The sequence below is a fragment of the Podarcis gaigeae genome (genome assembly GCF_964106915.1).
Source record: "Podarcis gaigeae genome assembly, chromosome: 8".
Classification (NCBI taxonomy): domain Eukaryota; kingdom Metazoa; phylum Chordata; class Lepidosauria; order Squamata; family Lacertidae; genus Podarcis; species Podarcis gaigeae.
The window spans coordinates 4,784,586-4,809,221 of NC_139684.1; the positions used below are offsets into that span (position 1 = coordinate 4,784,586).

At 44.9% G+C, this 24,636-nt stretch overlaps 1 protein-coding gene across 1 annotated transcript in view; it reads left to right on the forward strand.

Annotated features, from left to right (window-relative positions):
• The window catches only part of TGFA (transforming growth factor alpha), a 50,438-nt gene extending 26,117 nt beyond the window's left edge, over positions 1 to 24,321 (forward strand). Inside the window, exons 3-6 of the mRNA XM_083753475.1 lie at positions 13,168 to 13,285; positions 14,286 to 14,435; positions 18,230 to 18,339; positions 21,261 to 24,321. Of these exons, the coding sequence (XP_083609601.1) occupies positions 13,168 to 13,285; positions 14,286 to 14,435; positions 18,230 to 18,339; positions 21,261 to 21,268 (386 nt within the window). The 3' untranslated portion in view covers positions 21,269 to 24,321. The remainder of the gene's footprint in view (positions 1 to 13,167; positions 13,286 to 14,285; positions 14,436 to 18,229; positions 18,340 to 21,260) is intronic.
• The last annotated feature ends 315 nt before the right edge of the window (positions 24,322 to 24,636 follow it).

Here is a 24,636-nt window from a genome sequence, read left to right on the forward strand (position 1 = left end):
CCTGGGTGAAATACCTTCTCGCAGACCTGTCTGTCCTTGGCACTAACAATGCCTCTTGACCCTTTTGAGCTGCAGGTGCTTCTGAACATGTGCGCGTTTCCTCATAAACTCTTGGCCATTTAGATATTTGACACACTTCCTGCGGAGGTACCATATCTGTAAGACATTTTGACAGTTCACTGTCTTAAGCATGCCTAATTCAAATCAGTTTTGACCTGACTCTTCCCAGAAAGAGTAAAAAAAAATTACATAGTCACTACAGCTGTGTTAGGGGACGCGGGTGGCACTGTGGGTTAAACCACAGAGCCTAGGACTTGCCAATCAGAAGGTTGGCGGTTCAAATCCCCACGACGGGGTGAGCTCCCATTGCTCCGTCCCTGCTCCTGCCAACCTAGCAGTTCGAAAGCACGTCAAAGTGCAAGTAGATAAATAGGTACTTCTCCAGTGGGAAGGTAAATGGTGTTTCCGTGTGCTGCTCTGGTTCACCAGAAGTGGCTTAGTCCTGCTGGCCACATGACCCGGAAGCTGTACACCGGCTCCCTCAGCCAATAAAGTGAGATGAGCGCCGCAACCCCAGAGTTGGTCACGACTGGACCTAATGGTCAGGGGTCCCTTTACCTTTACCTTTTTACCTCAGTGTTGCCCCCACTGACTGGGAGAGGCTTTCTGGCAGTGGCTCAACGTGAGAGGCAGGTCGGCCACAAGTCCTTTCTTCTTTTGTCTGTCCTGAACCTTCCAAAATTCAGATTCCCCTTGCTCTGGCAAGGGAGAATGTGGCTTTCGGGTTTAACTGTTGTTTGTGGCAGAGGAGCACTGAGGAAATCCAAGGATGAGGGAAATAATCAAACTTCTCTTTACTTTTACACTAGCAGTTTTGCACAGTTACACTGCTTTGCAAGGTGGTTTGTGTTTCTCATGAAAAGCAAATGGTTGCACATCCGGTGACTGAATATCCTTTGTTAACGCCAAGTATTGTCCCAGTAAGCAACCTGGCTGCCAAATTCTGCACCAGCTGAAGTTTCTGAACCATCTTCAGACCTACATATAGTGTGTTGCAATAATCTAACCTAGAGGGTACCAGAGCAGAGACAACAAAGGTTAGGTTATCAATATAGCTGATAGCTGAAGCTGATAGAAGGCACTCTGTACCACAGAGACTTCCTGGGATGCAAATGTGTGATTCTGGCCTGTTCTTAGCATCACTTTCAATGAATTCAAAGGCAAATAACTGTTGTGATCTGAAGACCTATTCCTGGTGTTTTTCCACAGCCCTTTCATAGGCAAACAGAGTCCTGTGATTCAGGTCTTGAATTCTGAGTATCTATGAAGTGATTTGGACAATTCCAAAGTGCCTACAAGTTGAGGAGATGAAGTATAACTGTGCATATAGAGAATTCCCAAATCCTGAAGAGTTTCAGCTGCTATTGACAAAGTACTACTGATGCAGCTGGGAGCTCCCTGTCTCTTAGGATGGAGCTTCTGGTCAACTGTCTGGTTAAATATTATCAGTTGGCTGTATTTTGCCATAGTTACCGGTAAATATTCCAGGTATTCACCTGGCATTCCTCTGTTCAAACGGCAAGGGCTTGCTTCCTTGTCTCGCAGGTGTGTGTACATGCTCAGTTTTGGATCCACCTCAATCTGCCCTTTGAAATGAACACACTTAAACTGACTCCTGTCTTTTAATAGAGGGGTGTGTGGTTTTTCAGTGGCATTTATAACTGTCTGGGTTCTTGGCTTTTTGCCAAGGGAACAACTCAATCTCTTGCTAACATGCTTGGCTATAAATAATAGACTTGGGTGTTGTGATTTCGTAACAGTTAAGTAACTTGGATATATAGATATAGCTTTGTTTGTACCATTCTTGAATTGTGACTGGAATTGTAACAATTCAGAATGTTGCATCTTTAAAACAGCCGCTCATTACTTTGACAGAAGCTAATTACTCTGACAAACCCTTGTAATCCTTCTCAGACTTGAGAATTCTAGATGAGCCTTGTGTATTATTTCATTCATTCATTCATTCATTCATTCATTCATTCATTCACTTATCCAATGTGGTAATGCATTTGAAAGGCAGCATGCAAGGATAACTAGCTTCATATATATTACAGGAACATTAGCAAAATGGACCTTAGTCATAGTCATTAATTTCAGTGGGTCAACTCTGAGTAAAACATAGTTGCACAGCACCCCAAGCTTTCAATTGGTTGGCCATTGCAGTGCTTCCAGTGCAGGCATCCAGTGAACTTCCAGTGACCCATCCAGCCAAACTTCTCCAGCATAGTTGCTCCAGGCTCTCTTCCCTTCTCTTCCCCCATCTCACACTGCATGGTCTATGTCTTAGGCTGTGAAGCCTTTGGGAAGCTTTTGGAATTTGAATGGAAACTCCCTTTCAGGTATGTCTCTGATGGCCTCAGTACTGCTGGTTGAGAGGGCTTGGGGCTTTCACCTTGAACTACATCCTGGCATGAGCCTTCAAAAGGTCACCCAAGTTGTTGCCCAATGAGGATTTGGACTACGACTCCCATCACCCCCAGCATCATATGGCTGTGCTGGCTGGGTCAGATCCTCTGAAGGGCACCAGGTTAGGGGAGGCAGGTGTAGAGATTTGAGCTTGGGATTCCCCCAACGCAGGTCTCCCTATTCCTGCACTAATATTCTGGTGTCACTGGTGCAGCACTATGTGGAATATGCTGGATCAGCTCTTTCTTCCATAATGTGTGGACTAGCCCAGTAAATCAAAGGGCATTGAATTATTTTTCTTCTTTACTCTATTCCTTGTCTTGTGTCTGTCCCTACCACCTCATAGGATGTTCAGTAGATTTTATGAATGGATTGAATTGAAAAAGATTACATGTCAACACTTGCCCTTCTGAAAAGCACTGAAATGTAAGAAATATGGCTTGTGCAGAATACCTGTGTGTGTGGAGGTGTGTGGCAGGGGAAACCTGTCTCCCATGATCCATTACTTGGAATGGTGGGACCATAAAAAGCCGGATGTCTTAGGGTCTGTCTATATGTGTGTGTGTGTGTGTGTGTGTTTTCTTCACGCTTCTGCCCAGGTTCAAAGCAAAACAGCTCTGGAGGTTTGTATGGGGCCAATTCATGCATCCCCTGGTTATTTACACGGCAGCCTGTTGAAAGGCATTTTGTGTCTCTTGGAAGGTGAACTTATAAATATCACTCCTGGCAGCCGGATAAAGCCTCCTTTCTAAGAGGCTGGTGTTCAATTTGACTTCAAAATGGCAGGCGCAAAATTATAGGAGGCTCCGCAAATCTCCAAGCTTGGAGGGGAAGATTTCCGCCTTCTTAGAAGATGTTCAATGCCAGTTCCTCATGTTGGGACAGACATTAGCGAAGCTCTAGTAGACTGAGCTGCGTTGCTCTGTTGCTGCCCCGTCTCCCTGCCTTGTAGAAAGAGGCAAATCTAAGACGCTGTGAGCCTTCCGAACCCTCATCCAGCCCCTTCCTGCTGGGGCCCAGTAGCTTAGCTGTGAGCTGTTGGCGCTTGCAGTTGTGCAGGTGGCCCTTGCCAAAATTTGCACCTTCTTAACTAATGCACAGGTTGGAACAGAACTCTCCTCTGGGTTTTGCACTTTTCTGAGTTTCACAGTCAGTGCCTGCCCCGAAGCACCAAAACACAATGGAAAATGTTGGAAATGCTGAGGTACAAATACTGAGGTGCACATTTAAATATAAATGGGTGGTCACAAAGTCTGCCCCAGGATCTTGACTCTTCTATTACAGCAGATGAATCTCAAGGGGTGTCCAAAGCAACTGTCTAATACTGTTGTGTTGGATGAGTTTCAGTTAGTAAGGCTTGAGGATGTGGACAAAGGGCTTGGGTCGTAGTGGCAACTGCTAGCACCTCTTGGCTGATAAAAACTAGCAGGGAGAGGAGAGCTGGCTGGGCCAAGGAGGTAGTTAATGCCTCCTTGCAAGGGGTGGTGGTCCCTCAGTGGCGCAGAGTGCCTTCCATCAGCTTTGGCTAGTGGCCCAACTGTGGCCCCATCTGGACAAGGATTGTCTAATTTCTCTCATCTATCCTCTGGTATGTAGGGCTGCCTCTAAAAAATGGTTCAGAAACTTCAGCTGGTGCAGAATTCGGTGGCCAGGCTGCACATCAGGGCAAGATGGCTTGAGTATATTACACTGATCCTGGCCTGACTGCTTATTAGTTTCCAGGCCGAATTCAGAGTGCTGGTTTTGACCTATAAAGCCTTAAATGGCTTAGGACAGCAAGACCTCAAAGACCACCTCCCCAGACCCTGTGATTATCATCCAGGGCCCTTCTTTGTTTCCCTCTCCACGAGATGTCCGGAAGGTGTCAACACCAGAATGGGCCTTTACTGTGTTGGCTCCACGTTTGTGGCACACACTCCCCAAGGAGACTCACCTAGTGCCTTCATTACATATCTTTGGGCGGCAGGCAAAAATGTTTCTTTGACTTATTAACATTCTCTGGTTTTTGATTCATTATGTATTTTGTGTTTTCATTTTGTATTTTTATGTTGGGAACTACCCTGTGATTTTTAGATGAAGGGCAGCATACTAACTAAAACACTAAATTAATTAATTAGACTAGAGGTGTAGGAGGAGAACCAAAGGAGCAACTGAGTCCTTTTTTATGTGGAAGCCTGGGACAATCAGAGGGGCTGTTTCATCAGCTTGTAAATCGCAGCTGTCTAGTTATGGCTCATTAATTGCTTTCCAGCATCACAATGAGCCCTGATCCAGTTCCCAGGATTGCTTGAACTTAAAACAATGTCCACTTATGCTAGTGAGTCAATAGACCTACTTACATACTTAGGTAAAGGGACCCCTGACCATTAGGTCCAGTCGTGGCAGACTCTGGGTTGTGGCGCCAGTGGTGTAGCGTGGGTTGTCAGCACCCGAGGCAAGGCAAGTAATTTGCGCCCCCGAACCCGTGGATTTTAGCACTCGAGTCTCTTCCACTAGATTAGCGTGCGCCCCCTCAGATGTTGCACCTGGTGCGGCCGGCCCCCCCTGCACCCCCACGCTACGCCACTGTGTGGCGCTCATCTCACTTTACTGGCCGAGGGAGCCGGCGTACAGCTTCCGGGTCATGTGGCCAGCATGACTAATCCGCTTCTGGCGAACCAGAGCAGTGCACAAAAACGCTGTTTACCTTCCAATCGGAGCGGTACCTATTTACTTGCACTTGATGTGCTTTTGAACTGCTATGTGGGCAACAGCTGGGGCCAAACAACGGGAGCTCACCCCGTCGCGGGGATTCGAACCACCGACCTTCTGATCAGCAAGCCCTAGGCTCTGTGGTTTAGACCACAGTGCCACCCGCGTCCCTACTTACTTATTTACTTACTTACCCAAACCTTTATTAGGCATTACAAGTGCAGTGGTACCTTGATTCTCAAATGCCTTGGTACTCAAACATCTTGGAACCCAAACACTGCAAGCCTGGAAGTAAGTGCTCCGGTTTGCGAACTTTTTTCGGAAGCTGAATGTGCTCCGTTTTGAGTGCCACAAAACCATTTTGAGTGTTATGCTTCTGAATTGAGTGCCACACTTCAGTTTTGAGTGTTACACTGAGGTCTGTCTGGTTTTGCTATTTATTTTTGCAGCTTCTTGTTTTGTTTTTGTGACTGTGTGGAACCCAGTTCAGCTATTGATTGATAGTGTGACTGCAGTACATTGTTTATTGCTTTCATTTTATGGATCAATGGTCTCATTAGATAGTAAAATCCATGTTAAATTGCTGTTTTAGGGGTTGTTTTTAAAAGTCTGGAACAGATTAATCCATTTGGCATTACTTTCTATGGGAAAGCGCACCTTGGTTTGGGAACACTTTGGTTTTGGAATGGAGTTCTGGAACGGATTAAGTTTGAGAACCAAGGTACCACTTTATAGGCCATCATAAAACATCCAGATGTAAAATTTTAAAATATATACAAGTAAACGGCACATATACGAATATTGGAATTGGAGTCAATAGATTATCTTGCTGGTCCTTACAGAATGAGATGATATTATGTCACTGATCTGTGCAAAGCAAGCACTACAGTTAAGAGGAGGAACACTTAGACAGCAATACATCCCTCTTTGGGACGCAGGTGGCGCTGTGGGTTAAAGCCTCAGCGCCTAGGACTTGCCGATCGAAAGGTCGGCGGTTCGAATCCCTGCGGCGGGGTGCGCTCCCGCTGCTCGGTCCCAGCGCCTGCCAACCTAGCAGTTCGAAAGCACCTCCGGGTGCAAGTAGATAAATAGGGACCGCTTACCAGCGGGAAGGTAAACGGCGTTTCCGTGTGCGGCTCTGGCTCGCCAGAGCAGCGATGTCACGCTGGCCACGTGACCCGGAAGTGTCTCCGGACAGCGCTGGCCCCTGGCCTCTTAAGTGAGATGGGCGCACAACCCCAGAGTCTGTCAAGACTGGCCTGTACGGGCAGGGGTACCTTTACCTTTACTTTTTTTACATCCCTCTTTCCCTTGCCTTAAGCTCATGTTCCTTTAAAACTAACCTGAGTGAGCTTATCTTCTCCCACTGTTTACAGCTGTGCTTTGTTCCGTTTGAAATCAGAGTACAATAAACAATGAATTTTAAAATGTGGGGTGGTGGTGGTTTGGGGTATTTTTTATTTACATCCTTCATGGAAGTACTTGGTGAGCACCTCCTCCCCCCCACTGATTCTCACAACAACCCTGCGTGGTAGACTGGGACTGATTTGTTCAAGGCAGACCCCACAGTGAATTTCATGGCTGTGCAGAGGGTTAAACTGGGTCTCCTCGATCCAAATGCAAGGTTTGGGTGGTGAAGGGGATGTGGCCACTAAAGAGTTAATGGAATGAACACGTGTGTGTGTGTGTGTGTGTGTGTGTGTGTGTGTGTCCCACCCCCCAAGCTAGCTAAACACTCAAGAGCACGCAAAAAGTGGGGGTCTTGCAAAAGATAAGTGACTTGTGTCCTGCATAGTGTTTTCCTCTAGAGTAGGTTTCGCTTTCTTCGTCAACTTGGGGCCTTCCAGCACAGTTTCTTGACCTGACCTGTGACAAGCGTTTTCTTGTTGCGCTTTGACTACAATTAAGAACGACTGTATTTCATTTCCATTTTCCAGTTGTTTTATGAGAACTGGAACAAAGCTACCTTTTTCCTCAAAGAAAATATTAACTTAATGCAGGAAAAGTTTTCGACGATGTTTAATTTCTTCCAGGGTCTCATTTGAAACATTTTGAAGTTGTGGTTTTAATTAGCTTTGCTGCCTGGTTTGCCATTAACTTTCTGCAACAGGAACTTGATGGGGCTTTGAAATGGAGAATGGGTGGGCTTTTTATATAAGGGGCGATCTGCTGAGCAGGATGTTGTTTTCCATGTCAACTGTTGGCCAACAATTTAAAACAGCCCAGGATGTGTTGAATAATTGTGTAACAATGCGGGAGGATCAGGATTCCCTGAACGTTTCCTGAACCATACTTATTGGTAATCTCTTTAATACCAAACATTCTTCATAATAATGGTTCATTATATGGAATAACCAGCACAAACGTTTTGCCACAGTTTCTCCATTTTGCAAAGTTTCTTTCTTTCTCTCTCTCTCTCTCTCTCTCTCTCTCTCTCTCTCTCTCACACACACACACACACACAGAGAGAGAGAGAGAGAGAGAGAGAGAGAGAGAGAGAGAGAGACGGAGAGTAGTTCTCTTGTATCTATGGTTGTTCCTTGTGCTTATAGATTTATTTTTTTACATCTCTTCGGAAAGCAAGCAGATTTTCTTTTCTTTTTTTAATTATACATTTTTATTAGGTTTTTTTAACATATCATTTCCAACAATCATATAACATAACTTCCTATCATATACAATGTTTTAGACTTCTGTCAACACCTTTGATGATTTTTCGTTCTTTATCACTTATTCTGCATTTCTTAATTTCTCTATTACTCTTAATTGTCATTAACTAATAATTCTCCTCATAGTCTTTCTTGCAATATTTCAGATAATCCTCGTCTCAAAACTTCTTGCAGTCCTACTAGCATAATCTGTTCATTACAGTTACTTTTCAAATAGTTTGTATATTTACTCCAGTCTTCTAAGAATCTCTGATCCCGCAGGTTTCGAACACTTCCAGTTAATTTATCTAATTCTGCATAGTTCATCAACTTCATCCGCCATTCTTCTTTTGTCGGTAATTCTTCTTGCTTCCATTTTTGTGCCAATAATATTCTTGCTGCCGTCATTGCATATAAAAACAACTTAAAATCCTGTCTATTAATATAATCTCCTATAATGCCAAGTAAAAATGCTTCTGGTTTCTTAATTAATGTATATTTCAACATCTTTTTCATTTCATTATATATCATTTCCCAGAAGTTTTTCGCTTTTTTACCTTCCCACAGCAAGCAGATTTTCTAAGGCAGGGCTGGAGAACTGATGGCCAACCAGATGTTGTTGGACTTCCAGATGTCAGAGGACCACAGTTTTCCCAATCCCTTTTGCAAAATTACAGGATACCCCTTAACTGTTTGTGAACTTCCTATAGGCTGCCTCTAGTTATCCCAGTCACAGGGAGTAATGTTTGGTCAGCTGCTGTGAGAAAAGGATGCTGGACTAGATGGGCTGATTCATTGGGCTCTTAAGTTTTTGTGTTCTCTTTGGAGTCTTGCTGTTTGTGGTGTTGGGTTGGTTACATATTTTGGAGGGGAGAGAAATTGGTGTCCTCAGGAACCTGTGGTGTAAATTTTGAGTTGTGGGGGTGGCAGTGGTTAGAGAAGCATGGATAGGAAGCTATGAGTGGGCAAATATAATTGCAAAAGATTTAGACACCTGCTGAAAACTTTTTCAGTGCCGCCAGAAATCGTGCAGGCAATTAAGAGAACAGTGATATATAAATGTGATATATAAATACAGTGATATATAAATGCTTTTTCTAAGTATATTTCTATCCATTTGGAAGTGTGGGCTTCGGGGGTTAAGGCCAGGCCTTCATGGAGGTGAGACAGGAGAGATGTTGAAGTCAGACGCGTTTATTTCTTACTTTATTTCATATAATTTATACATTGCTTGATTGTAAAAAAACCAACCAAACCTCCAGAGCAGTTTACAAAAAAGATAAAATGATCAATAAGAAGAATTGATAACAATGTAGGTTTTCCCAAAAGTTAAAATAACAATAGACTAAAAACGGATTAAAACTTGCACCAACTTTCTAAACATCTGGACAGGACTGTCTAAACAAAAATGTTTTTAGCAGGCACCGAAATGTGCACAGCGAAGGCTCCTGCTTGATGTCAAGAGGCAGGGAGTTCCAGAGGGTAGGTGCTGCTACACTAAAATTTTGAGCGGGGCAGGTCTTATGTGGCAGCGTTTGGGCCAAGTGATGACAGGAGGCAGTCCAGTCCTGAGGAGCAGACTGCTGATCCCGTTTCTGCTCAGACATATGTAGCTTAATGTAATGAAATTAAGCCTTCCAAACCGTACTAGACACGCACACCTCTTAAGTTCTGCATACTGCTGCGTACGAAATCTGAAAGATCGCTGTGTTCTTCAAACCTTCTCACACAAGGCCTGCCTTCTTATTCTGTTTACCTCTTCTGCTTTGAGTTGAGGGGAAGCGTGGATGTCTGGGTGGCGGGGGGCACATTGGATCTGGTGAGTAAACACACTCAGGATCGTGATGTAAGGCTGTGTGCAGACTGCAGCCCGGCTGCGTCAATTTCACCGTGTCATTGGGGGCCTGGAAGCCTTTGGGAAACGGAGCCAGGGTACCACTTCGCACTCCACTAACAACCGAGACTAGCAGATTTATTGTGGCATCAGCTTTTGTCTGCCTGCTGCAACATCTGGTTTACTTGAGAAAAGTAAAGCCACCCGCACAACAGTGCGGACAGACTGGTCTGAAGGAAGTTGCTTGCTCCAGAAAAGTATCTTGCAGCCTCTGTCTTCGCCGGGTGAGATTTTTCAGATGTCGGCCAGCATCTGTAACGAGTGCTAACAATGTCCAGCTTAAAGCACTCTCAGAAAATACTTTCATGACCAGTCAAACTGTGGCTTTCAAAGGATCTGTTAGCCTCTCTAGTTTATCACAAACGAGGGATACTTTTTGTCTCAATAACCTTTTAGAGGCTTTTAAGCGGTATGTCCTGCTTTTAAAGGTAGCTAATTCTCATGAAACTCTTTTTATTTAAATCATTATTTATTATTTGTTACATTTTCTCCAAGGAGCTCAAGGTGCGATACATGGTTCTTCTTCCTCTTTTAATTCAGTCCCCACAACAGCAACCCTGTAAAGTAGGTTAGTCGAGGCAGTGACCTTCATGGCAAGAGTGGAGATTTGAACCCTGGTCTCCCAGATCCTAGAGCTCGACAGTCAATCCACTGTACCACATTGGCTCTCCTACAGTTGATATGCGACTCAACTGCAGTAGTCTCTGAGTACAGTCTTACCTCATGTTACATCTGCTTCATGTTACGTTCTTTCAGGTTACGTCCCGTGGCGACCCGGAAGTACCGGAAAGGGTTACTTCTGGGTTTCACTACTCACACATGCTCAGAAGCGCAAAATGATGTCATGCGCAGAAGCGGCGCTGCGAGTTGCGTTCTTTTCATGTTGCGAATGGGCCTCCAAAACGGATCCCATTCACAACCAGAGGTACCACTGTAGTTTACAAAAATGCTGCAAAAATTGCAGCCTTGGTTACTGCAAGGCATGTTACAATTATTGCACTAAGATTTTTTCCAGGTGTTTTTTGCAAGTAATGGCAAATAATACATTGGCATGCATTGCTAATGAGGGTTATCCAGTATTCTGAAAACCTCCCAAAATGGCTGGGGAAACCCAGCCAGATGGGTGGGGTATAAATAATAAAATTGTTGTTGTTTGTTGTTGTGGAATTTGCCAATCTGGTGGCTGTGGTACTTAGTATGGAAGGTGACATTTGTAGCAGCTGCCCCCCGGCATGATTTCCTTCAGATGTTTTGGACTACAAGTCCCATCGAGCTGTCAACCAAAACATCTGGAGGGTGCCAAATTTAGGAAGATTGCTTTATGGCATGTGATATTCCGTGAGCCTCTTTGAGAGGACGGTGTCCAGAAAGGCAGCCCAGGAATGTCTTGCATAAATGCACAAATATATCTTCATTTATTATTACGACTATTTAAGTTGTAAGACACATGGCTTCTAAAAAGGTTGAATGATGTCATGGTCAGTTACCTTCTTCCTGTAAATGGATGTGTTCTTAGCAGCGCACATTCTCAGCCCACTACCCCACAAAAGTATGTGTGACAAGTATCCTTATATTGACAGCTGTTACTGCTGCCTTTGTCCCTTCTTTTTTTAATTTTTAAAAAATTATTTAGATTTTATTTAACATAATTATTACAAAACACAAGCAAAATACTGCAAATACATACATACATATATATTTCAGATAAGCACGCATATATAAAAAAAGAAGAAGAAAGGAAGAAAAGAGAAAAGAAATAGAAAAAATAAGGAGAAGAAGAAAAATTGGAAGAATTTCTTCCAAATTTATTCTACAAACATCTCAATAATAAAATTTCATTGACTGACTTCTATCACTTACACGGCACTTCCTATATACATTTTAAGCAAAATTGTATCTGTTATTCTGTATTTCCCCATACAATCTCATACAAATATTGTAATCAATAAGTTTTCTAAATCTTTCATAAATCTATTCTAAACACAACCAATACCTTACACTTAATCTCATTTGATAAGACAAAAACCAAAAAATATAATCCAAAAACAATGGAAATGTTTAAATGATTATTTATGTAAAAGGTCAAGGGACCCCTGACCATTAGGTCCAGTCATGGCCGACTCTGGGGTTGCGGCGCTCATCTTGCTTTACTGGCCGAGGGAGCTTCTGGGTCTTGTGGCCAGCTTGACTAAGCCGCTTCTGGCGAACCAGAGCAGCGCACGGAAACAACGTTCACCTTCCTGCTGGAGTGGTACCTATTTATCTACTTGCACTTTGACATGCTTTCGAGCTGCTAGGTTGGCAGGAGCAGGGACTGAACAACAGGGGATTCGAACCGCCAAACTTCTGATTGGCAAGTCCTAGGCTCTATGGTTTAACCCACAGCGCCACCCGCGTCCCGGATTATTTATGTAGACAAAGATTAAGTGCCTTTGTCCCTTCTGCTTGCCTTACAGTAATGGCAAACCTTGGCTTGGTTCATGCACTCTAGGTATAGCGTTCTAGTTGAGCCTTGATGGTAGGTGAGGGACAACTCGTGGGTGAAAACATACGCGGACTGAGCACGGCCTCTGTATCTCTGTTCAGCCTCTTCTGTGCATCCCAAACATGTTCACCATCTTATGGAAGTGCCTGCAGGAGGCAGTGATGGCCACCAGCGGATGGCTTTAAAAGAGGATTAGAAAAACCTGCGGAGGAGAGGGCTATTGATGGCTACTGGCCAAGATGGCTCTGCTCGCCTCTGCAGTTGCTAGAAACCCCAAGAGGGGAGAGCGTTGCTCTGGCGCTTGGATCCTCCTTGCCAGTTTCCCATTGGGGCATCTGGTTGGCCACTGTGAGAACAGGATGCTTGGCTAGATGGACCATTGGCTTGATCCAGCAGGCTCTTTTTGTGTCCTTAGGATGGCCATGGAGGGGGAGAGGCAATTTGGTGTAGGTTATATTTTAATGCTTGGCTACCTAATAATTTCTTTCTGAAACAATTCACAAACAAATGGAGTTACCCTTCCAGTTTTGCTCCACTTTTGTGTTGCACCTCTCTAACCAAGGAGTGTGTAGATAAATGCTTGTACTAAGGGCAACCATGCCTAAGAATGCATATATTTGTGAATTTATTTTTATTTTTACGAAAAGCCCAATATTAAGGTAAATTGCTTGCCGAAATGTTCATATCATGTACACTTTCATGTAGAAATGTATATAAAGGTGCACAGCATTGCTGATGAATTCTCATGAAAATCTATTTTAAAACAATCTCTCTCTCTCTCTCTCTCTCTCTCTCTCTCTCTCTCTCTCTCTCTCTCTAGTATCTGCAAAACAAACAAACAAAGTGGCTGATTGAAATATGTTTTTTTGTATGCAGTGTGAGTTGTATTGGCAACGGTACCAAAGACTAACCAGTCTTCTCTCTCTCTCTCTCTCTCTCTCTCTCTCTCTCTCTCTCTCTCTCTCTCGTCCATCCTTTCTTAGGTCCGCCAGTGGCTGCTGCTGTGAGATCTCATTTTAACAGCTGTCCAGATGCTCATAGTGAGTTTTGCTTCCATGGTACTTGCAGGTTCTTGGTGCAAGAGGAAAAACCAGCTTGCGTGTAAGTCTCTCTCTTGCATCTTATAATACCCACCTTGTTGCATTCAGCAGTAACCGTGCAGTCGGCATGTCACGAAAGAAAGTGTCTCTGCCTCCATGCATTAGACCAGGCACAGGCAAACTCGGCCTTTCAGATGTTTTGGGACTACAATTCCCACCATCCCTGACACTGGTTCTGTTAGCTAGGGATCATGGGAGTTGTAGTCCCAAAAACCTCTGGAGGGCCGAGTTTGCCTATGCCTGCATTGGATTCTTGAGTCACCAGATGTTGTTGGACTGCAGCTCACATCATCCCTGCAATCGGCTAAGTTGGCTGAGGATGATGGGAATTGGAGTCCAGAAGAAGACTCTAATTCCCATCATCCTTAGGGGAGCCTTAGGGAATGGGGATGGCTCTTGGGCCCTTGTGGGACGTATGGAAAAGCTCCCTTCATCTGCAAGATTTGCCTTGTTGGAATGTTGAGAGTTGGTGCGAAGAGAATAACATGTCAACATGATCCAGAGCACATGCTGTGTTCAGATGGGGAAGAGTAAAATACCAGTTATTTAATTAATGTTTTAAAATTAACGTATATGCCACTTATATGCTGAAACGGTTCCTAAGCAGCTAAAATTTCACATTACATAGCAGAAGTATAAATACGTAGAATTCATTGGTTTATTTGGATCACGCCTGGCTAATGCCCTAATTGGGAACACTGTGCAGTCTTTCCCGTGGCTCAAAAGGAGCACTGCAAACTCTGGAGTGAGGCAGAGAGAGCAGGACTTTGCGCTTCACTCTAAATGGGAAATGCAAACCAGGCCTTCTGTAGCTGCTTCCCACCCTGCCTCTAGGCACGTTCCAGCCCCCGGATTTAGGTAAAATCCCATTTTAATTCTGAATGTGAGAAAACAGCATCTGGCTCAAATTCTGCACACACACACACACACACATATTTAAAAAGCTTGTGTCTTTTCCTCTGTGCACTCACTGCTCTTGATTTTCTTTTGCCTCGTCGCAGCTGCCATTCCGGGTACGTTGGGGCGCGATGCGAACACGCGGACCTCCTTGCAGTGGTGGCCGCCAACCAGACAAAGCAAACCATCACCGCCCTGGTGGTGGTTTCCGTTATAGCCTCTGTTGCCCTTATCATGGTCTGCGTCCTAATACAGTAAGTGAAACTTCCATTTGAACTGATATCTCTGCAAGCATGAAGCGTGTGTGTGCATTGTGCATGCACCAAGGCGTGTGTTTTATGTAAAATGCATGTCTTAAAAGGTGGCCAGCCTACTGAATAGGCTCAGGTGGGCAGCAACAGTTGATGGAGAGAAGGATCTCCTTTTCCAAGTCCAGCCTGCTTCCCAGTTTGGAAGGCTGGAGGCAGACCTCACTCTGACGTGTGGCTAAGGCTGCTTGCATAGACTGCAATGCATACTAGGCAGCAGACCTCTCCCTCCAACAGCTGTCACCGGGCAGTAACCGCAGCATCAATCTGCAGCAGAGGAGACAAGAGAAGGGATGCTGGGTCGTCATCAACTCTGCACTCCTCTACTTGGACTACCCTAGCTGATCATTATAGAAGAACTTCCAACAAAGAATGTGCAGCTGAGTTTGCTCATTTCCTCCTCCCTCCCAACCAGTTTTCCTTTTGTGCCCTGCCTTTTTAGATTGTAAGCCTGTTGGTTGTAGCGATGTACAAGTCTCTCTCGGGAAGCCTTCCCCACCCCTGGAAAGTAGGGTAGAAATTCGTTTAAAAGAGTGTGCATGATCTTAGAAGCATAGAAAGTTGCCTTGTGCGGAGTCCTGCCCTGGTCCATCTAGCTCAATGTTGTCTACACTGACTGGCAGCTGCTCTCCAGGATTTTAGGCAGGAGACAATCATAGCCCTGATATGCTGATGGGGATTGAACCTGGGACCCGCTGAATGCAAGGCAGATGCTCTGCCACTGAGCTATGGCCGGTCACTTAGTTCTTAGCATATCAGAGTGGTCCATGTGGTGCAGTCACCTCCCTGAACCTGAGCAGCCCAAATCTGTTTGGGTCTCTTCCAGCTCTACAGTTCTGTGATCTGCAAACCCTGGCTTAAGATATAGACAGAAGGCTGGTGGAATTAAGTCTTACTTTTACCCAGTGTCCGGAACAGCTGCTTTGGAAGTACTGGGGACTTTTTCTGAAAGTGTCTCTTCATTATAATATATTGCGTAATTTATTTTTAGTTGTAAATTGAACCACTTTGTTAACTTTGTGGATGAGAAGAGCATGAAACTATGTCTCTTCCTCCACACACACACACCCTCCTGCTTATCTTCCATTTCCTCGTGTAGATTTGCAGAAGCATTTCAGCATTTAATTCTCTTTTGCAAAAAATGCAATTAAATTAAGGATTCCCTTAATTTAGAAAGACACTTTGGAGAGAACTGGGCATGCGTTTTGTTTTCAGCTGTTGTCTGCTGCAAAAAAACAAAACAAAACCCGCCCTGCGCTGCCTCTGCCTCCACCCTTTCCGCCTGGCAATTTCTCCATCCGCAGCCTGGATGTCCTAGAATGGCTCTTTCTTGCAATGAGGTCATGTGTTCCGGTGTGTTTTTGTTCTGAGGACGGGAGATGGTGGCATGCGTGTTGCAACTGGAACGCCACCTATTAAGCTAAAATTAAAGTCTTTGCTGTGTAATTTAGAGGACGGGCAGCAGTGTCGTTGTGGTTGGTTTCCCAATCTGCGTGGCTCGCCTTGCGAGATGCCTTGCCTAATCCCTTTTCTCAAGCAAGTCCCCAGCCCTCCTCTCACCTTTGCTCGGGGAACATTCTCTGCCAGCAGCGAGACCAAAACGAACAAACCAGTTAGGACAGTCACTGACAACAGCGGGTTTCTCCAGGTCCTGCCGCTTCTCTTGGTGCTGAGAAGTATTTATGCAGGAGTGTGTTGGTAGTAAATACTGTAATGTTTTAATAACATCCTTGCTCACAAATTGGGTCATGAGGGCAGCTGCATTTTGTACTAGCTGAAAATTTCAGACCGTTCTTTATTTGTTCTTAAAGGCAGACCCATGTAGAGTGCATTGCAGTAGTCTAGTCTGAATTTTTTTTAAAAAAATTCCTAATATTTATAAACTGCTTGATTTGTAAAAGAAACAAACCAAAAAATCAGTTTACAAAAAAAGGAAAGCCAATAAAATTATCTCTAAGAAAAATGAGCAGCAATAACTTCAGAATTTTGAAAAGCTAAAACAACAATAGCTTAAAAACAGATTAAAATTCACTTGAACTTTGTAAGCATCTCAGGCTTGTCTGAACAGAAATGTTCCTAGCAGGTGCCAAAAAGAGTGCAGTGAAGGTGTCTGCCTGGTATCCTTAGGCAGGGAGTTCCAAAGTCTAGCCACCAGAGAGCCTGACTCACCTTTTGTTTATTTCTAAAACTATTTCTATACCGCCCACTCGCAGAAAACATCAAGCTGGTGCATAACAATATATACAAATACAGTGAAACATCAAATGCCATAAATAAATGCAAGGCAACAATAGAGACGACTGGCTTATCTAAAACGGAATTTAAGAAGCTGAAGGAGAACAGGGAGGATGACTGCTGAATCTATGCTGGAAAAGTATTGCACAGCCTGGGACCAGCAATAGTGAATGACTGGCTTCTAGTTGAGGCTGGTCAGACTCCTAAGACACAGGGGACCAGTGAGGTAAAGGGACCCCTGACCGGGTCATGTGGCCAGCATGACTAAACCGCTTCCGGCGAACCAGAGCAGTACGCGGAAACGCCGATTACCTTCCTGCCAAAGCGGTACCTATTTATCTACTTGCACTTTGACGTGCTTTCAAACTGCTAGGTTGGCAGGAGCAGGGACCGAGCAATGGGAGCTCATCCCGTTGCGGGGATTCAAACCACCAAACTTGCGATCGGCAAGTCCTAGGCTCTGTGGTTTAACCCACAGCGCCACCCGGGTCCCTGGGGGGACCAGTAGCAGGATTCTTTTGGATGATTTACTGCATTGCAGACTGGATGACCCTTTGGGTCTTTTCCAACTCCCAGATTCTGTGTTTCCAGTGGTTGTGCTGGGATGTAAGGGCTTGAGTTCTTCTTAGGAAGAGAGAGGGAGAGACAGAAACCCTTTTTTTTTTTTAAAAAGCTACCACCTGGATTGTTTCGCCTGAATGTTCTTGTCTTTGGGTCTTTGCTCCCTAGGCTATTGGTCTCTTATAAGGCTGGTGAAAAAGATTTCATCTTAAATTAGTGAAGCACCTTGAACTGATTCGAATCAAACCGAACAGTCTTCCTTTTATTTTAATAGACAACACACCCCATTTTGATTTATTTTTCCAGCTGTTAAGTTTTCCACTCTAATTCAGGAGTTCTGAATTTTAACAGGAAACCTGGAATCCAGCAACAAACTTTATAGTGCCTAATCACAGGGCCTGAGATGCTTATAAAACGGGATTACAGCAGGGCTGAATTGTGATAAACCTGGCAAATGTGAGACTTGAGGCTGATCAGCTTTTCAGAGTGCAAGGGGCTAGCTTGGAGCTACCAGGTGTGTGAACCTGGGTTTCCAGGTTCACAAACTCAAGGGCCCATCCTTGCCAGCCCATTCTGAAGGTGGTCACAAAGTGGCCCCCACTTTGCCAGCCGCCCTCTCTACTGTAGGGACGGACGACATTCTGATGTCCCACCCCTTCGCATTTATTTATCTCACTTATATCCCACCTTTCTCTCCAAATAGCTGGAGAATGGTATACATGGTTCTCCCCTTCCTCATTTTATCCTCACAACAACCCTGTGAAGCAGGTTGGGCTGAGAAACAATGGCTGGCCCAAGGTCACCCAGTGAGCTTCAAGACTGAGTGGGGATTCGAATCTTGGTCCCCCAGCTCTTAATCCAACACACTAACCACTGAGCCTCTGCATTCTGATGTCATTCCTAGCCTTCCCCTGCCTTAAACCTCTTACGCTTATGTTTTGCAGCTGCTGTAGGATACGGAAACACTGCGAGTGGTGCAGAACTGTTGTCTGCAGACATGAGAAGCCCAACGGGCTCCTGAAAGGAGGAACGTCTTGCTGCCATTCAGAGACAGGTAAATAAAGGGGCTACACAAGCAGCTTGGAGGGGTGCATTTAACCTGAAGGGTAGTAAGGTGAAAACTAGCTACTTCCGTGAGCTGAGGGTCAGGGTAAAGGTAAAGGGACCCCTGACCATTAAGTCCAGTCGTGGCCGACTCTGGGGTTGCAGCGCTCATCTCGCTTTATTGGCCGAGGGAGCCGGCGTACAGCTTCCGGGTCATGTGGCCAGCATGACTAAGCCGCTTCTGGCGAACCAGAACAGCACACGGAAACACCGTTTACCTTCCCGCCGGAGCGGTACCTATTTATCTACTTGCACTGGTGTGCTTTCGAACTGCTAGGTTGGCAGGAGCAGGGACCGAGCAACGGGAGCTCACCTCGTTGCGGGGATTTGAACCGCCAACCTTCTGATCGGCAAGCCCAAGGCTCTGTGGTTTAACCCACAGCGCCACCCATGTCCCCCTGAGGGTCAGGGTGGCTTCCTGCAATAGTTCATACAGCCACGGCCTGCATTGAGTTTCCAGTTCAGTGGCAGAGCACACTCTTCACAGGTTAAAAGTTCCCAGATTCAATCTCCAGCGTTTCCAACCCAAAGGATTTCAGGAAGTAGGAACTGGAGAGGCCTCTGACTGAGAGCTTGGAGAGTTAAGAACGTGAGAATTTATTATTTATTTGCAGCATTTGCAACCCACTCTTCACAGAATGTTTCAGTCCCAGAGTAGTAAAAATAAACAGACAAAAAACAATCCACAAAAATGACAAAATCACCTAAACGGGACCAATAAACAACCAATTCTAACAGAAGGTAAACAAGCAAAATGACACTGTAAATAAGTATTTCCAGTACAGTGGTACCTCGGGTTACATATGCTTCAGGTTACATACGCTTCAGGTTACAGACTCCGCTAACCCAGAGATAGTGCTTCAGGTTAAGAACTTTGCTTCAGGACAGGATGAGAACAGAAATTGTGTTCCGGCGGCGTGGCGGCAGCAGGAGGCCCCATTAACTAAAGTGGTGCTTCAGGTTAAGAACAGTTTCAGGTTAAGAACGGACCTCTGGAATGAATTAAGTACTTAACCCGAGGTACCACTGTATACTGAAATGCAGGCCTTGAGATCAGCAGGGCTGCCAGGTAGTGGTTGGCAGCTGGATCAGGCCAAAGGTCGATCGAATCCAGCATCCTATTTTCCACGGTGGCCAGCTAGAGGCCCCTGGGAGACCCACAAGCAGAACCTAGAAGCGAGATTTGCAGTGGCAAATGCAGTGCAATTGCACTCTCCCCTTGTACCCCACTGGATCGTATCCCGAGGGAGACTGGCTCTGATCCTGGGGATGGTTTGCAGCCACTGACAGCCTTGTCCTCCATCAGCTGCGTACCAAGCAAAACAGAGCCATCCTTTGCTGTCCTCTGTGAGAGGACACTGCCTCTTTCTCAGTCTTACAACTGGAAGACGGCAGGAATTCTCAACTGTTTAAATTAGATTCCTCTGAGGCATGGGCCGAATTCTGCTCATTCAAAATAGATTTTACAGCCCAGTCTCCAACTTGGTCAGATGGGAGGATTTATATTTCTCCTGATTTAGACTTACAGTCCTGAGTGTCCTCATTTGGAGCTCCCTGCAAACAAACTTACGCCCCTCCCTGCATTGAAAGGAGCTTCGCTGCTGCTTCTTACAAGCTATAGAATTATCTATGAGCTGCTTTGCTACTCCAGGAAGGTGCGCAGAGTTTGCATCAAATTCACTATGTGCCCATCTAGCCCTGCTGAGTTTAGCCTGGAGGTCTTGCCTTTTAAGGATACTGGCACTGTCTTGAGCGATGAGGCCAAAGCACTGGGAAGTCAGGTACACCTGAAAGCTTGGTATTGTGAGGTAGACATAGGGTACCATTTTGCCATCAGTGTTGGTGGTCCATCCTCTGTGGGTTTGCCTATTACCATCTTAGTGATCATCCCCGCAGCTTGTGACTTAGAGTCATATCCATTGCTGTGTGTGTGAGCGGAACAGACCTCCAGTCGCACAACAGGATCACCACCTTCCCCTTATCTTCACACCCTCAGAACTGGGAGGTTGATGGGCCACCCAGGACAGATTTTGGAGGTGCACGGAGGACAGTGACATCTTGTTGCATGTGAACATGTCCTATAAGGCAACATTCAATTCCATGCACTGTGTTGCATAGCTCAGTCATACCTTACATGGGGGTTATGTTCTAGGTATGATGTGTATATGCAAAAACACATACAGTGGTACCTCAGTTCTCAAACGAAATCCATTCCGGAAGCCCATTCGGCTTCCGAAACACTCGGAAACCGAGGCGTGGTTTCCCATTGGTTGCAAGAGCTTCTTGCACTCAGTGGAAGCTGCGTCACACGCTTGGGTTCCAAAAAATGTTCGAAAACAGAAGCATTTACTTCCGGGCTTTCACCGTTTGAGAACCGAAACGTACGACAATGGAGGCATTCGGGAACCGAGGTTCCACTGTATGCTGGACACAAACATCCAGAACTGCCCCATATGGGCATCCTTACCTTCTGGAGCTGGTGCGTCAAGTGAGCCTTGCCACCCCCCAAGCAAGGCAGACAGCTTAAAAGCTCTCTGCCTTGCTTATCAGACAAGTCCTACTCAGCATGCAGGTTTTGGGACACTCCCGCAAGGGCTGTCCAAGTTCCTGCGATGTCTTGTGTGAGCATCCCAGAACCCATTAAGCAGGGTGGAGAGCTTAAAAGCTCTTCCACACCTGGAAAACCTAGCATGAAAGAGCTTTTAAGCTGTCTGCCTTGCATGCTATTAATTTGCCCAATGTCAACTGTGTGAGGTTCAATCGTGCAAGCTAGTTGCATGCAAGATGCAATTGTATTATACCGTAACTTTGCTACAGCCTAGTCAGAGTGAAGCCTTTATCCTTAAACTATTTTGATGCCTGTTTTCACAGTTGTCTGATGGAGACGGGGGTCTGCTGGGATTCTTACTGCTGTGTGTAGAAGGGACCACTTGAGCATCCTACAGGAGGCCTACAATATTCCAGAGGGACACTTAAGATGGACACAGGTGCTTCCTGGGGACAGAACAGTATTGGCAAGCAGACTCCCTGCAACTTTCGGCTTCTTGTCTGTATCCTCCATTCATGCGTTGTGCTTCCAGAACTTTGCCAGAGGGAATCCGGCCCCTACTATGTGGAGACACGTGACGCCACACACCAGGTCAATCCATACATGGAAGCCTATGGATAACCAAGGAATCTCAAAAGACTTCACATAGTAAAATAAAGAGTAGGAAAAGTACAGGCTGGTCATTTTTTTTTAAAGTGCACATTGGACAGCTTCATGTTTACGTTGCTATGAGAAATGCACATGGAGGGGGTGTCTGATACCAGGAAAGAATTGTGTACAGTTCAGGTGGGGGTAAACTTTTGTTTCACAATAATCTTCCTCCTTGCTTGAGACTTCATGGAACATGGACTCAAGTCTTAGGATCCTGCACTCATTACAGAATCCGACTCAAAAGAAGTGATGAGCTACAGTAGTGATTTTGAGAGAGCTAAATTATCCAATTGAGAAGAAGGTCCGCTGGGTTCAACTGCAAGTCCCACCGCCTGAAAAAAATATCTTTTTGTATCCAGAAACATCCAGATGAATTTTCCAAAGTGATCACTTGTATCTACCAGCACTCAACATTTTCCGTATTTTGAATATCTGGATTTAGAAAAGTAAGGACTGAGCAGCAACACCTTTGAGCCCGAACGACAGCAACATAGCTCACATTTCCAGCTTTCATTATCACTGTGCCTCCAAATTAGAAAGTTCTTTTTCGACCCAACCCCCGTTCTGTGTAACTGGATCAAAACAACAACAATCGACTGCTCTGCTGCATTTTCCCAAAGAATGAAAAGCAGAGACCATAAAAAAATGTGTTGATTACAAGGCAAGAGATGTTGGGAAGGATGCTACATGGGTTATGGTTTTTAGCACCTAATTGAAAAAAGCCCAGCTCATTGAAATAGATAAGAATCCTACTTAAATCACTTTTGGATGGATTCTTAAAAGTCATCCCTTTGTGGTTCTAAATAGGAAGGGATTTTTGGGCTGCCTTAACAGGACAATGTCAGGAGACTGGAGCGTTTCAACAGATACTTGTGTGTCTGGAAACATTCCATGGGATCAGCTGGGCTTGTTGTGCATCTTTGATCTGACAATTCTAACGCAGGTTTCCAAAGACAGGGGCAATTTGTGGAAGGGCTTCCATGTCCCGATACTTGTTCTGCAGGAAGAGGGCTGGCTCTTGAGTGTGAGGGGTGTAGCATGTTGCTGAGGGTCCTGATTCCTTGCCGAGTGTGCAGCCAAAGGTGTGTTAGGAAGAGGGCTGTTCTCGTTGGCTCAAAGTTCACCATTTGGGAGGTCCGCATTCTGCCGAAACCTCTCTTCTGTAAGCCAAATTGATAAGCAAGAATCGGGACCCTCAGAGGACAGCTTCTAATGCAGAGTTCCTAATGAGAGGAGGCAGTAATATATGAGGAAATTCTTTTTTTAAATCACTCAAAAGCCATGCTGTTCTTTCTGAGTAGGCAGAATAATTGAAATTTAAGATGCAAGTTGAAACCTCTTCTGTGAAATTTCTAGCTTTCCTCCTCCCCCCAGCTTGGTTTCCATTATTTCCATTCCATTCCCTATCTGTGTTCCTACTTGAGCATGTCTAAAACCCCTGCTGACCCTGATTGCTGCCAGAGCCAATCTGATTGATACCTTTCAAGAAATAGTTATAGGCAGGTTAGTTTTAGTTCTAAAGTTTACGACATTCTGTGCTACGTTTAAAGGGCCCGGTCCCTTTTTATTTGTCATTCAGCACAAATATTTCTTTGACGGTCCTGAGGAGGAGAACTGAGCTCTTCAAGGAAAAATGAGTTTTTTAAAAAAATATTGTCCCTAAACTCCTTTTCTCCCCAATGCTGATTTATTAAACTGGGCATTACTCCAGCTTGTTTGAAAAATGAAGTTCACAAGATTTTGGCAAACGTCTTGGACTTTTGCACTCTTGAGGTGCAGTCAGGGTCACTTGATTGCCGCAGAACTAAGGAAGAGCAATTCACTTGGGTGGGCATTTCCTCGTCGAAAGGCAGTTTTTCCCAAGCTGGCGCCCTCCAGACGTTTTGGACCACATCTCCCCTCCTTCCCAGCACCATACACCTAGGGGAGGTGCAGACCCAAACATTTGGAGGGCACCAGGTTGCAAATGGCTGCTGTAAGGACTCCAGGTATCTCAGACCTCCTTCAAGGGATACCTTTACCCCAAGTCCCATCTTGGGCCTAAAAAAACCTCGGAGTCCCAGTCCCAGGACTTTGCTCTTATTTGTGCTGCAGCGTGGCTTGTCAGCCACGTGAAAGCAGTGTTTTTAAATACCTTTTGCACAATGTGACCCTGTGCTCCTTTTTTTCACTGGAAGAAGGAATAGGCAGAAAAGTGACTTGCAGTCTGAATAAACGAGCTGGCTTGCACGATTCTCTGCAATTGTACCCTGCAATGCTTTTGAGAAATTAGAGATGGCCTTTTAACCCTGAGCTTTGTGATCTGATCCCACCTGAGCTTCTGTTTCAATTTGGATACTTGACCAGAAGCAGGAACAGTATGTATGTTTCTTAAAAAATAAAACGGACGAACTGTGCCAATTTTTCACATTAGACACATGTTTGATAAATGAACTAGACACCCCCTTCCTGATTGTGTGTTGACTTCTGGTTATATTGTTAACAACCCCCCCCCCCCTCTTTTTTTGTAAGTACGTTTACTGTTATAACCAACCTGAAGATTATTTTTAGTCAGCGGTACACTTGTTTCTTCTGTATATGTTGCACTGAAAGTTAATATTTAATGTATTAATTTATTGTGTGGTTAAATTAATTTGATTTACGTAAAGTGTTTATATTTGATTGCCAGTTATTTCTTCCTTAATACGCTGAATTATAGTTATTTAAATGAGTGAAGTACACTTTTTCATAATACTTTGCTGTTGTCTGTTTTTAATGGGTTGAAGGGAATACTTTAAATAAGGGCCGTCTCTGCACAGATTTTAATACACAAAGTGGCCCTTGTCTGGTGCTTATTGTCTGTGTTATGTGGCTGACCTGCCTCTCACGTTGAGCCACTGCCAGAAAGCCTCTGCCAGTCAGTGGGGGCAATACTGAGGTAAACAGGTAAAGGGTCCAGTCGTGACCAACTCTGGGGTTGCGGTGCTCATCTCGCTTTACTGGCCGAGGGAGCTGGCGTACAGCTTCCGGGTCATGTGGCCAGCATGACGTAAGCCGCTTCTGGTGAAC